Raw genomic sequence first — 15,047 nt, 5'->3', positions numbered from 1 at the left:
GCCAATAAGTTTCCATTATGAAGAAGCACAGCTTTAAGACTTCGCCTAGAGGAGTCAATAAAAAGCCTCCATTCTTCGTCTTTGTAAGTGTTTGGCTTCAACTCATCGATCAGTCCTTTTACATCTGAACAGTACACAAATGAATTTTCGCTGTCTTTGTAAAATACTTCCGGAACTCTTTTCCCTATCACGATAAAAATAAGCTGTTGTAATTTTAGCTAATAAATTTTTTTCCTTAAAGTGGAGGCTAAATGTTCAGCTTTTACCTTGGATAGTCCTAAGTCTCGTACAAGGTCATTCAATTCAAGTTGATCGAAGACTTCAGGGGCTTTACTTCTAGGAACACCACTCGGGATGTATTCTTCATCCTCAGAATGGATCTCTTCGGGTTCAGGATCGATTTCTTCAAAGTTATCTTCAACTTCCATCTCTTCATGTTCATTCACTGGTTCAGGAGCTGCAGGTTCTTCGACATTCAAAACTTTTTCTGCTGGCACAACTGATGTTACGTTGGCATATTGAATTTTATGTTTGGTTGTCGAAGAAAAACCTGAAACTTCCGTCGTGCAAAAATAGCAGTTTTTGACTCGTTGGTGCAGACCAAATCACAGGTTTTGAAAATTTCAAGCACTGTTTACTTTTCGTCTGCTCCCAACGAGTAAGCATCGTGTGACACCGATTGCAAAGTGAATGTGGTACCCAAGTTGCTTCCCAGTTCGTAATCTGGATACCGAAGCAGGTTTCGTAGACATTTTTCAATTTGTTTGAAAAAGATCTACGACTTTTCGTTACTTCAAATTCTCCACATATGTAACAGAAGCAATTGGAGTTTTTGTTACATATGTGAGAGACACTTCTTGTCATATTAAACGCTTCAGAAGCCAAGTCACCCACTAATGAAGAGCTGCAGTCACTTGATGACGACGCCTGCGAGCCTGCTTTCTCACTCTGACCAGACGCCGATACTGGGATTCCGGGTCCCTGCATCGTAAAACACTTATTACTTGTGCCTGCCATGACGGCATTCAAGCCGTTAACCCAGGGACTATGCCAGACGGTCCTGTTGCCCGCCGTCACCACGTGGAGGTGCCCTGGTTACAGGCACAAGCATTTAAGCAAGAAATCGATTCTGAGCCCAAAAGTTCCTAGAAGTGAAAACCCTGAAACATCAGCTTAAAGAAAAAAAAAATTTATTAACTAAAAATACAACAGCTTATTTTTATCGTGATAGGGAAAAAAAATCTGATAACATTTTTAAAACGGCGAAAATGCATTAGTCGACTGTTCAGATGTAAGAAGTTTGATCGATGAGTTAAAAGCCGAACACTTTCAGGACGAGGAGTGAAAGTTTTTCATTGCTTTGTCTAAGCGAAGTCTCAAAGCACCGACTCCAGTAGCTCATTTGACCAAAAATCATTGAAAAGTTTGTGGTGATCTGAAAATTGCTACACTAGTTAAGCCAACAATCTGGTTCACAATATATCCCTTCTTGTATGTTTGTAGGATAGTCACGATCGGAAAATTCCCTACAGTAGAAAAAAACGGCCAACAAGAAAGAATTTGAATCATGGTTCTCACAACGTTATGCGAGAATCTCTCATTAATCCTTACAAGTACTTGCTGCCACCACTTTATATCAAGCTTGACCTTATGAAGCATTTTGTCAAAGCTCTCGATAAAAATGGCAACTGTGTTAAGTACTTGGACGAAAATTTCCAGCTATAAGTGACAATAAATTGAAAGAAGGAATTTTTATGTACCCCAAATTCGGACTCAATTCCAGGATGCTAATCTTGAGTATGAGATGCACAAGATTGAGAGAGCAGCTTGGGGAAGTTTTAAGGAAGTATCTCGAAATTTTTAGGGAATGTGAATACAAAATTGCACTATTTACAATCTCATCTTTCACACTTTCCTGAAAATCTTGGTAATTTCAGTGAAGAAAGAGAAGAAACATTCCATCAAAACATGAGTGGATGTCAATATGATGGTAGATCATTGTTGGACTCTGAAGAGAGATTTACCCGAAGAAGAGAGGAAACGAAAGAGAAACCCTTTATGCAGGACGTTTGAAGATAAAAGGGTGAGATATAAGCGGAGAACGAATTAAAATTCAAATCCAAAGGGTTTTGATGATATTTTCCGAAAAATTAATTTTTTAAGTCTTAAGACGAAATACTTTTTTTATGCACCACAGATCGAATGATATGATTTTTTATTTATTTTGAATAATAACTCGATTTTTATTATATTACATTTGATTTTTTTCCAATTTTCGGGGTTTTTGCACATTTGTTTGATGTTTTCGAGACGTCTGAGTTATAAAAGTTGGAGATTTATATGTCGTCGATAAACCTACATGAAAATCATCATATATTTAGCTCAATACATTTTTTATCACAATATTGGGAATTTTTGTTTTTTTTCGCAATTTTCATGGGTTTTTCGGGATTTACTTAGACTTTTAATGGCTGCTGGTCTGAGTACACTTCAGATAAGTATAAAGCAGATCGAAATACATGAAAATCATGCATAGTTAGAATCTAAAAAATTTTTCAATCACCAAAACCCCCAATTTTCCCGTTTTTCGGTTTTACAGTTTTCTCAAAATCCTAGGGTGTAGGGGCCAAACGGACCTCAAATTCGGGTTCAGCGGGTCAAATTACATGGGAATATATGTGGCGCGTCCCAAGTACAGACAACTTTTTTGTGTGCCGGTGTAATTAAACTATTTAAAGCGAGTGTAAAGTGTTGATATAAATGTAGTAATAAAATAAATCGAGTTAAAAATATGGCGAGGTTATGTTGACATCTGACTCGAGAATAGAGGCACTGTAGCCTCACGCCTACACGTTCACACATATCCGGATTATTACATATGTTGTTGAACGTGTACTTGGCTTGAGGCACTACAGTGCCGCCGGATAAAATAAATAATTATTTATAATTGTAAAATATTTATCTGTATGATAGCAGGCATGTTCAGTACTTTTTGTTCTATGGGTATTTCCCTTGATAACAAATAAGAAGATACCACACCTGCCATCTAGCAGATTAATACTTAAATAGTAGCAGCAGTGACATCGTAGCCTCTTTAGACTTATGGCGCTGTGAGTACAAACAAATATACATAAATCATATGGCCAATTATAAAATGCTTGAGTATCATGTGTTCATTGGCGATAGACTTTTAACTTTCAATGGTAATGCAGCAAAACAGGCATGCAAAGATATGAAAAGAAGTATTGAGTTCTTGTTGGCACTGTAATTACTATATTTTTAAAAAAATAAATGAATATCAAAATTAATACATTAGCTGTCAAAAGAGGTAAGACAAATATTTATTCTTTACTAAAGATTATGTACGTGATATTGAATATTTTAAAACGATGAAGATAAAAACTACCCAAGCGGCATAAACTTTTTTTGTTAATGTTTTATTGAATTCAAGTTGACGATTACTAACTTCTCACTTCTTGTTGAGAAAAATCTAGCAAAAAGTCAACATTTTTTTTGTGACGCTTGGGTGGGTATATGTCATTGTCCCAGCTAAGCAAAGTCCCAGTTGTTCAGCGTCCCAATTTTCATCGTCCCAACTCGAGAAAAATGCAGCAGAGCCACCGGGTGGTAAAAAATATAACTGAATAATTTAAATAATTATTAAGAACATTAATTTTATTCACAGATGGCGCGAAAGTGTCAAAAAAAATAAAAATAATGGAAAACTGAGTCCAGGTGTTTTTCTCCGTGGCTTTTGGCTCCAAGTAATTAAAAATGATTTTTTAATGAGGCAGGAGCACTCCAGCACCCGAACCGAGTATGAGCGAGTACCCCAGGTACTTTCCTCCATAGTTTTTAGCTCCAAATAATTGTAAATAATTATTTGATGGACCACGAGCACTCCAAGACCCGAACCGAGTACGAGCGAGTTACCCAGGTATTCCCATCCGTAGTTTTTTGCTCCAAATAATTTTAAATAATTACTTGATGGACCACGAGCACTCCAGGATCCGAACCGAGTATGAGCGAGTACCCCAGGTATTTCCCTCCGTAGTTTTTTGCTCCAAATAGGTATAAATAATTATTTAATAAACCAGGAGCACTCCAGGACCGGAACCGAGTATGTGCGATTACTTTAGGTACTTCCCTCCATAGTTTTTTGCTCCAATTAATTTTAAATAATTACTTGATGGACCACGAGCACTCCAGGACCCGAACCGAGTATGAGCGAGTACCCCAGGTACTTTCCTCCGTAGTTTTTTGCTCCAAATAATTTTGAATAATTAGTTGATGGACTATGAGCACTCCAGGACCCGAACCGAAAATGAGCGAGTACCCTAGGAGTACCCCAGGTACTTCCCTCCGTAGTTTTTTGCTCCAAATAGTTTTAAATAGATATTTGATAAGTCCGGAGCCCCACAGGACCCGAACAAAGTATTAGCAAGTACCTCAAGTATTTTCCTCCATAGTTTTCAGCTCCAAATAAATTTGAATAATTATTAGATGGACCACGAGCACTCCAAGACCCGAACCGAGTATGAGCGAGTACCCCAGGTATTCCCCTCCGTACTTTTTTGCTCCAAATAATTTAAATAATTACTTGATGACCACGAGCACCCCAGGACCCGAACCGAGTATAAGCGAGTAACCCACGTACTTTTCTCCGTAGTTTATAGCTCCAAATAATTTTTAAAAATCATTTAACATACGAGGAGCACTCTAGGGACGGAACCGACAATGAGCGAGTACCCCAGGCACTTCCTTCCATAGTTATTTGCTCCAAATAATTTTAAATGATTACTTGATGGACCACGAGCACCCCAGGACCCGAACCGAGTATAAGCGAGTACCCTAGGTACTTTTCTCCGTAGTTTTTAGCTCCAAATAATTTTTAAAAATCATTTAACATACGAGGAGCACTCTAGGGACGGAACCGATAATGAGCGAGTACCTCAGGTATTTTCCTCCAAAGTTATTGACTTCAAATTTAAAAATTTTTTTTTTCCTCTTCCTTAAAAACTGATTTTAATCCAGGACGAGTATGAGGAGCTACCCAGATACTTCTCTTCGTAGTATTTAGCTGCAAGTAATTTTTATTAGTTATTTACTAAGCCTGGAGCACGCCAGGACCCGAACTAAGTGTGAGCGAGTACCCTAGGTACTTCCGTTCGTAGTTTTTTGCGCCAAATAACTTTAAATAGTTATTTGATGAGCCAAGAGTACTCTAAGACCCGAACAGAGTATCGGCGATTATTCCAAGTACTTTTATCCAAAGTTTTTTACTTCTAAAAATTAAAAATTTTTTTTAATCTTAAAAATTAATAAGAACCCGAACCGAGTATGAGTGATTACCTCAGGTACTTCCCTCCATAGTTTTTTGCATCAAATAATTTTAAATAATTATTTGATGGACTACGAGCACTCCAGGACCCGAACCGAGTATGAGCAAGTACCCTAGGTACTTTACTCCGTAGTTTTTTGCTTTTAAAAATTTTGAAAATCATTTAGCATACGAGGAGCACTCTATGAACGGAACTGGTAGAGCGAGTACCCCAGGTACTTCTCTCAATCCAAAGTTATTGACTCGAGAAACTAAAAAAGACGCGACCAACGAAGGGTTAAATAATTATTTGATGACCCACGAGCACTCCAGGACCCGAACCGTGTGTGAGCGAGTACCCCAGGTACTTTATTCCGTAGTTTTTTGCTCCAAAAAATTTAAAATAATTATTTTGTGGACCGGTAGCCCGTCTGGACCCGGACTAAGTATGAGCGAGTACCTCAAGTTTTTGTCTCTGTAGTTTTTGACTCCAAATAATTTTTCAGGGTTCATAATACTTATGAATTATAAATTTTAAATCGTTATTCTATATTTAAACAGCAGAATTATTTCTTTCTGAACACCAGAATACATCCATCTCCAACGCTGAGAAGTTTGTCCACCTACGCAACAGCCTCTCTGGAAATGCAGCAAGCCTCATCTCGAACATCCAGATTTCTGCAGACTCGTTCCAAGTCACCTGGGACATGCTCGTTGCCAGATACGAGAACAAGAGACTTCTCATCTCAGCGCAGTTAGACAAACTGTTTCGTGTTCAGACACCAGGCTCCCGATCCTCAAGTACTCTCAACTCCCTTCTCAACACGGTTTCGGAGACAACTAATTCATTGAAAGCACTGGGCATCCCAATAGCTGAGTGGGATCCTGTTATAGTTCATCTCATGACACAACACCTAGATACGAAGACAAGGGAAGATTGGGAGATGCATCTCGGATCTACAACGGACTATCCATCACGAGAACAGCTTACTAATTTCCTCACTGGTGCTGCTAGAGCACTTGAAAGTATCGAGTCCCAAGGCAAACCATCTCCAAAGCCAACAAGACAGGACAAGAGGCCAGCTCAATCAGCGAAGGTACATCACGTTGCAGCTGAGCACCTGGGCACGTCAGCTCAAAGAGAATCGAAGCCTTATGTCAATGACTTAAATAACAACTGTAAGTGCTGCGGCAAGAGTCACTATTTGGCTTTCTGTCCAGACTTTGCTGCAATGTCCGATGACGAAAAATTGCACATCGTCAAAACGGAGCGATTATGTTACAACTGCCTGGGACGACACAACGTATATAAATGCAACAACCCGCAATCCTGCAAAACGTGCCAGAGCCGCCATCACACACTGCTGCATGGACTCTATAATAAGACTCCTGCTCCACATCCATCCAGAACCTCGTTAGCCGCGTTCTCAGACCGACTGAACTCCCTAGCTCAGTCACCTCAGACCGAGACAGTAGTAGAAGCCTCACCTCAATGACAATCAGGGCAAACCTCACAGAATCAAGCCAGTCCTCTCAAGAAAGAAAGCCATCTCCAGTTAGGCACTCAAAGCTTACAGTCATCTCAACTAAGTACTAAAATCAAGACATCTCAGTCCGAACAGATAAACACTGAGTCAACCATGGTAACTCTGGCAGCAACTGACACTAGATCAACAGTTCTTCTCGCTACTTGCAAGGCCGTCATAGTCTCTCCAGATCAAACTACAACATCAGTTCGCCTTCTCATCGACCCTGGATCTGAACTAACGCTGGTTTCAACCAATATAGTAAAAAGGGCCAAGTTATACTGTCAAGCCGCAGAGATTCCCATCATGGGTGTTGGTAACCAAAGGTCTAACACAACTAGTGGCCAGACGAGACTATTGTTACAGTCATGCAACTCTAACAAACAAGTCTGTATCCGCGCTTACGCGTTGCCTCAGATCACCTCTCGAATCCCATCAGTGGCCATTCCAGACCAACATTGGCCCCATTTAAACACATTAGAACGAGCCGATCCAGACTTTTTACAACCTGGAAATATGGACGTTCTCATTGGAGCAGATACCCTCAATTGTATTCTTGAGCCGTCTCAAATCATCAAGAGCCACTTGGATGAACCAATTGCTATTCACACAGTTTTTGGATGGGCCTTTCTAGGACCAGCTTCATCTCAGCTTAGTGATCAAGCACTACGATCCTTGCATATAGTAACAAATGACCAGCTTCAAGACTCACTCAACCGATTCTGGGTCCAAGAAGAAGTCCCAGAACCAGCAAAACCATCCTGGAGTTTACTCGACACCCAATGTGAGGATCACTATGTCAGCACGCACTCAAGAAATTCCGAAGGCCGCTATGTTGTACGCATTCCACTGTCCTCAGACGTCTCGCAACTTGGAGATTCTAGACATACAGCTTACAGATGTCTTTTAAGACTTCTTAAACGTTTAGACTCCAATGAATTACTTAACCAACGCTACTTTGACTTTATGCAGGAGTACGAGACCTTAGGACATATGGTATCCGTCCCCAAAGACGATCCTGAGCCACAACACGTTTATTATCTACCTCACCACGGAGTTCTTCGGGAACAAAGCATTTCTACGAAACTCAGAGTGGTGTTCAATGGCTCCTGCAAAACCACGTCCCAAGTATCCCTAAATGACATACAGCACACTGGTCCAAAGACACAACGAAACATTATAGACGTGTTACTTTGGATCAGACGTCACAAGTACATATTCATGACTGACATAGTGAAAATGTTTCGTCGAGTAGAGGTCCATCCAGACGACTGGGACTTGCAGCGCATTCTCTGGGTCAACAAACAGCTCGATGTTCAAGCATATCAACTGAAGACAATTACGTATGGTACTCGTTCTGCTCCGTACCTAGCTTGTAGAACGCTTATCCAACTAATAGAAGACGAACGAGAGAACTATTCATTGGCAGTAGATTCTATTTTAAAAGGTAGCTACGTAGACGACATCTCTGGTGGAGCTGATTCAATTGAACATCTCAACTTAATTGCTCAGCAACTGAACAGTATGTGTGCATCAGCATGCCTACCATTAGACAAGTGGAAAAGTAATAGTCAAGAATTCATAATCCCATCGGCATCTCAATTGATAGACAAATCAACGGTTTACACGTTCAACGAACCATTGTCTAAAGTCCTAGGCATATCGTGGTCGTCTTCTCAAGATGCGTTTACGTTTCAAGGCAGCACATCTGAACGGGGAGCAATAACAAAGAGAGCGATTCTCTCAGAGGTAGCTCAGCTCTTTGATCCATTAGGCCTAATCTCACCGGTTGTCATTCGAGCCAAGATATTGCTTCAACAGCTATGGTTGGAAAAGTTGAGCTGGGATGAGCCACTTTGCCCGGACACAATTAACCAATGGACCAAGTTTCGGGAAGATATCTCGAAACTCACTGAGTTACAAGTCCCAAGGTGGGTCCAACTTCAATCAGACTCCTATTCTGTACAATTGCACGGCTTTTCTGATGCCTCCCAGCTAGCAATGGCTGCAGTTGTCTATCTTAGAGTAACCAACCAAGAAGGGAACTCAAAAGTCACACTAGTATGCTCAAAAACTAAAGTAGCTCCAATCAAGCGGTTGACTATCCTCAGACTTGAACTGTCTGCTGCAGCCCTTCTTTCACATCTCATGAGACACATTCAATCAACTTTAGATATCCAGGACATCCCAGTTTTCTTATGGACTGACTCGTCTATAACGCTCGCATGGGTAAAAAATAATCCCATGAAATGGAAGGAATATGTTGGCAACCGAGTCGCCTCTATTCATCAAGCATTACCAAACGCCAACTGGAGATACACTTCAGGAAAACTTAATCCAGCAGACTGTGCCTCTCGAGGACTAGACGCTCATCAACTTATTAACCATCCTCTGTGGTGGTCTGGACCTCCATGGTTAGCGAAATCTCCTGAGCATTGGCCAACATCTATAGCTCCATCTCCTACTGAAGACCTAGAAGAGCGACCTGGCATCTCTCTAGCAGCTATTATCCAACCTACTGTCTGGGACCTTATTGACCTACCATGTGTAGATACTTTCCACAAGGATCTACAAAAGCTTCTACGAATAACTGCATTATGTCAACGAGCCATCTCCTGCTTCCGAAGAATTCCAAACTCAAGCGTGTCCATCTCACCGATAAGTCCAGCTGATCTAGAAAAAGCCAGAATTTTTTGGATAAAAACTACCCAGCAAGCATACTTTTCTTCAGAGATCAGCACCATCAATTCAGGGAAACAGTTACCAAAGTCCCATGCCCTCTCTCGACTAACAGCCAGATTAGATCATCAAGGCTTGCTAAGAGTTGGAGGTCGCTTACAAAATTCTCTACTCGATGAGGAAAGCAAACACCCACTCATACTACCTCGTCAATGCAAGCTTTCTGAACTTCTCATCGCTGACGCTCATACACGAACTCTACATGGCGGGACACAGTTGACACTAACATATCTGCGACGTCAATGCTGGATTTTGGGGGGCCGAGCTCCTATCAAGTCATTCATTCAACGCTGCCTAGTGTGTGCTCGAATTCGAGCTGTGAGAACTCAACAACGAATCGCACCCCTTCCTGCGTCTCGAGTCACTCCATCACTGGTATTTGAAACAACTGGAGTTGATTATGCTGGATCAATAACTTTAAAGACCTTCCAAGGCAGAGGAACTAAGACGTTTAAAGGATGGATAGCAGTCTTCGTGTGCTTCTCAACGTCAGCTATACATCTGGAACTTGTCTCAGACTACTCAACAGAAGGCTTCCTAAAAGCATTTCGAAGGTTTACAAGTAGACGAGGACTTTGTAAGACTCTACACAGTGATTGTGGAACAAATTTCAAGGGAGCTGATAAAGAACTCCAACGTCTATTCTCGAAAGCCACTCAAAGCTCGAAGGACATGCATCGTCTCCTAGCTAACGATGGAGTAGACTGGAAATTCAACCCACCAGCAGCTCCACACATGGGTGGAAAATGGGAAGCTGCTGTCAAGTCAGTAAAACGTCATCTCCAACGGTCCCTCTCTGACACGAGCTTCACCTTTGAAGACTTCTCAACCTTTCTCGCACAAGTGGAAGCAGTTTTAAATTCACGACCACTGAGCGCACTATCAGATGATCCAAACGACCTCTCAGCTCTCACGCCGGGTCACTTTATCAGAGGAGCCCCACTCAACGCAGTCCCGGAACCTTCTCTTACTTCCATAAGTGAAAATCGACTATCTCATTTTCAACGCATTCAAGAGAGATTCCAGCAGTTCTGGGATCGATGGTCAACAGAGTTCCTTATGGCTCATCAAACGATTTCAAAATGGCACCATCAAGCAGACGATATCAAGATTGGCTCTCTCGTATTAATAACTGACGAAAGATATCCACCGTCAAAGTGGCCTTTAGCTCGAGTAGTCCAGCTGCACCCCGGAAAAGATGGTCTCACTAGAGTTGTAACACTTAAAACTGCTACAACTGCTCTTACCAGACCAATAGTTAAGCTAGCTCTTCTCCCATTAGTACCGCATCAAGAAGATTCTCCATAAAAAAAAAAAAAAAAAAAAAAAAAAAAAACCTGAGAAGAAGGAAAATTCTGCATAAACTCTGAATTTTGGGGAGGAGAATGTTGAAAATTTGTGAACCATCTTAATCGTACGCAACAAGCCAAAGACTTTTAAAACCTTAACAACGAGCTGTAACTCAAAACTAGCTGACAGACGCTCTCTCCACGGTCCGCGCCTTTTCCGGTACCTAAGTCTACAACTTTACTGAAGCTCTCTCATTGGTTAAACCATCCCCTCCACCGTCACCTCGAACGAGCCATCTCATTGGCGCTCACATTATTCCCCCACTACCCGCAACGAAAGTATATAAGTAACAACGCAGCGGGCCTCAACCAGTCGTTCCAGTGCCTTCAACTACAACAGCGAAGCAGTGACTACTCTACAACCAGCGAGCAAGGCTGGCAAAGCATAGTTAATTGCTTAGTTAATAGCAAATTTTCAACACTTTCTAAACATGATCATCTGAATAACTTCTCTCCGTTCCTTAGTTCATTATAAACAAAACTGTTGCGCTTTTGTTTTATAATCACTGCGTTTTAACAAGCTACCGCTTCGTACGTTACCATTTTGTGTTAATCTGAGTTGGATAAAAAATCATTTAATATAATCATTTTGTAAGCTTTTTAAATATCAGAAAAAAAATATAAGTTAGTGATGGCTGGTACTGGTAAAAAAAAAAAAGAAAAGAGAGAAGTTGACGAAGAAACGAGGGATAAATTGAAATCATTGTTTGCGGAAAATGGTGAGGAAAGACTAATTGATGGTTTTCCTTTCAATATCAGCTCGTACACCTTTAGAGACAATCTACCAATCGCGTAAGTAATAAAAAATTTTTTCTATTTAATGATTTACTGCGGAACATTCATGCAGACTGACCTGGTCATAATAAATTATTAACAATTATCATGGTCACTATAGTAAATAACGATTCTTTCATCTAAAAAAATAACAGTTTCAAACAGTGAAAATTGCCATTTCAATATAGCCGATACTATAAGAAGAAGGGGGAACTCAGATGAGGAGAAGGGGGTCTCACTCTGGGAGAATTTAAAATTTGAAACAGTAAAAATTCTACTTTTAAAATATACACTTTACAGTCCAAGCTAAATAATTATAGTTTAATTTTAGCGTTGCGTTTAAAATTTACCATTTTTACTTTGTAAATATTGTCGTTGCTTCTACAAAAAATTTAGTATCTGTAGTTTATATTTTTTACTTATCATGCGGTCATTTTTTAGGTACGAAATGATAAATATCAAAGTCTAAATTCGTAATTATTATACTTTACCATTTTCGACATTCACATAGCGAATATTACACTGAAAAAAAAATTAACTTGATTCGAGAGAAAAATTCTTGAATCAAGTAAAATTTCCTTAAATCAAAAAAAATTTATTAGTTAAAGAATTTTTCTACTCAAATCAAGAATATTAAGTTTTTCAAAATTATGTAATTGATTCAAGAACATTATTTTTTCTGTGTACTGTTTGAAATAGTATTTTCTTTCATGTAAAGAATAAATTGTAGCGTTTAAATCATAAATATTATGAAGTGAATAGTAAAATCACGATTTTACTGTTTGAAATGGTAATTTTTAGCAGTTGATGATTACTTATTATAAATCGACTATTATTTACTACAGTTTACTTTTTTTCGTGTAAAAACAGTTGTGGTGTTGGTTCAAGTTTTATTGATTTATAATCTATGCTCTTTCCTAATCTGCAGCTACAGTAATTTTCTTTTACTGCAGCTTGCTTGAATGCAAACATCGTCGCAGGCCTGGTGATGGCCAAATTAAGTGCAATGCAAAGAGTACTTTCGGCTTAGATGGAAAATTTGGTCCAATTAAAAATGGACATAACCATCGTGTAAGTGAGACCCTGAAATCAGAACGAGCTTTCCACAAGAAACTAAGAAAAGCCTCGTCCGCTTTTGGTGATGATCTCAATAACGTTTTTGCAACAGTTCGTAGAAGGTTTGATTATTTTTACAGTATGATCGTAAATTAATTTCTTTAAAGCTCAAATCTATTCAATATTGTTTAAATTTTTACATGTATTATAGTTTTTATTATTTAACTCATTCGTTAGTATCTTTCTTTTTTGAGATCGAAGAAAGCTTCTCTGAATCTTGTCGCGAAGATATTATTTAGATAAAAATTCTTGAATCAAGAGTATAATTTTGAAGAGTGTAATTGTCTTCAATCAAGATAAAAAATTCTTGAATCAAGTAAAATTTCCTTAAATCAATAAAAATTTTCTTAAATCAAGAATTTTTCTACTCAAATCAGGAGTATCAAGTTCTTCATAATTATATACTTGATTCAAGAACATTTTTTTTTCTGTGTATAATTTTTCAATGCGTAGTACGATTTTCTTTTCTAAAAAAGCATTCGACGCAGTTTTTAAAGCACTAAAAGAAAATGTGTGTTTGTATTGATTGGTTAAGAATTCTTGAAGATATCTTAAAAAAATACCGAAAAACAAAATTTTGTGAATTTTCAAACAACTATAACTTTTGAATGCTTCGTTGGATTTTCCTTTTTGAAAATTCATTCGACGCAGTTCTTAAAGCACTAAAATAAAATGTGTAAGTTGATATTGATTGGTTAAGTGTTGGAAGTAACGCCTAACCGTCTTACCCCATGAGTAGTGGGGAGGTCATGTGATGTCATGATCCCTGCTTGAGATGAGATTTGAGAACTGTACCACCAGTTACTTCCGATTGAGTTTTGGTAACGTGCGGATGCACATATTAATAAATACTCTTAACTATTAATTGGTATTGTTTATTTAAAAGGCCCTACCTAATTCTAACATTAAGAATTCTCGAAGATATTTTTAAAAAATACCGAAAATTTTCATTTAATTTTTTTCATTTCAATTTGACAGTCATGACGATAGTCCACCAGTCGCGTTCTGCAATACAAGATGCACGATGCATCGAAGCAGATCGAAAGTTCAGCCACCACACCCCAAAAACTTGTCTCACTACGCAGAAATTTTGAATAGTGATCAGTAGAAGAACTATTTTAAATATAAGTATGGGAAAATTGATACCGAAGAAGTTGGATCTGGACGTGATCTTTCGATTGTTTTCTATGATTCCGAGTTTATGAAAAAACTATTGCTGTTGTCGGAGAAAGGCAAAGTTGAATTTTGCATTGATGCGACATTTAATATCCGTCCCGCTCGTATAAAAACACGCCAGTTTTTAATAGTCATGATGTACATCGGTAATCATGTAAGTTAAATAATTTCATATACACACGCAAAAAAAAAATTGGGGCAGCCACATGATTTTTTCACGTGGCTGCCACATGATTTTCCTGGGGCAGCCACATGATTTTTTCATATTTTTTCCAAATTTTTTCTCGTCTAAAAAAATATCTGCGGGCTTCAAAAAATTTTTTTTTTGCTCGACGGGCAGAAAGCGTCAACTTTCGACCCGCTGCACTTAACGAAGTTGCCACTTTCTGCTTTCGTCGAGCAAAAGAATAGCATACACTCCTCAGGAAGTAAATAAGAAAACCTCAGATCACATGTTTGTTGACCTCGGCTTCGCCTCGATCTGAGACATTTCTTACTTTACTTCCCTAGGTGTGTAATATACTATTTCATAGTTTCTTTCCAAAGCTCTTTTAGAAAATTTAATACCCTCTAATTTGACGTAATCAAAAAGCCTGTACGATGATTCGCCGCGGAGTTATCGTCAATCAAAGCAAAAAAGTTCTTTTTGACTTTGATAATCAATAACTCTGGAAATAATGATCGTATACGAAATCTAAGGAGAGTTTTAAAAACTACACAAAACTTTCTATATAAAACTGTAAACGACTTTTGAAAAAAAAAATTTTTTTAATTGAAAACTCGGACTGAAAAAAAGACAAAAATTCGTATAATTAAGGATATTTGGATAACTTGGTATAACTTTAGATAAAATGGATGAACGAAAAATATCGTCGGTAATTTTTTTACCTCAAAGTGTCCTCTGAAATCCCTGAAAAATTCAAAGCACTGCGATTTTTTTTTCATAATGCCCCGGAGCTTCACATTCTTTGTTTTCGCAAAAATCACCATTATGAGTAATTTTGCGATTTTTATTCATTTTTTCAATGAGAAAAATTTATTTTTCTC

General features: G+C 38.7%; 1 protein-coding gene across 1 annotated transcript; it reads left to right on the top strand.

Annotated features, from left to right (window-relative positions):
- The first annotated feature begins 6,960 nt into the window (after window positions 1-6,960).
- Window positions 6,961-10,893, top strand: LOC123273350. Its single transcript, XM_044740755.1, has one exon. It carries the CDS (start codon window positions 6,961-6,963, stop codon window positions 10,891-10,893), a length of 3,933 nt encoding a protein of 1,310 aa, XP_044596690.1.
- The last annotated feature ends 4,154 nt before the right edge of the window (window positions 10,894-15,047 follow it).

Source organism: Cotesia glomerata, linkage group LG10 (genome assembly GCF_020080835.1).
Source record: "Cotesia glomerata isolate CgM1 linkage group LG10, MPM_Cglom_v2.3, whole genome shotgun sequence".
NCBI classification, from domain to species: Eukaryota; Metazoa; Arthropoda; class Insecta; order Hymenoptera; family Braconidae; genus Cotesia; species Cotesia glomerata.
Note: the sequence above shows the minus strand (reverse complement) of the source record. Positions and strands in the feature narration are given on the sequence as shown.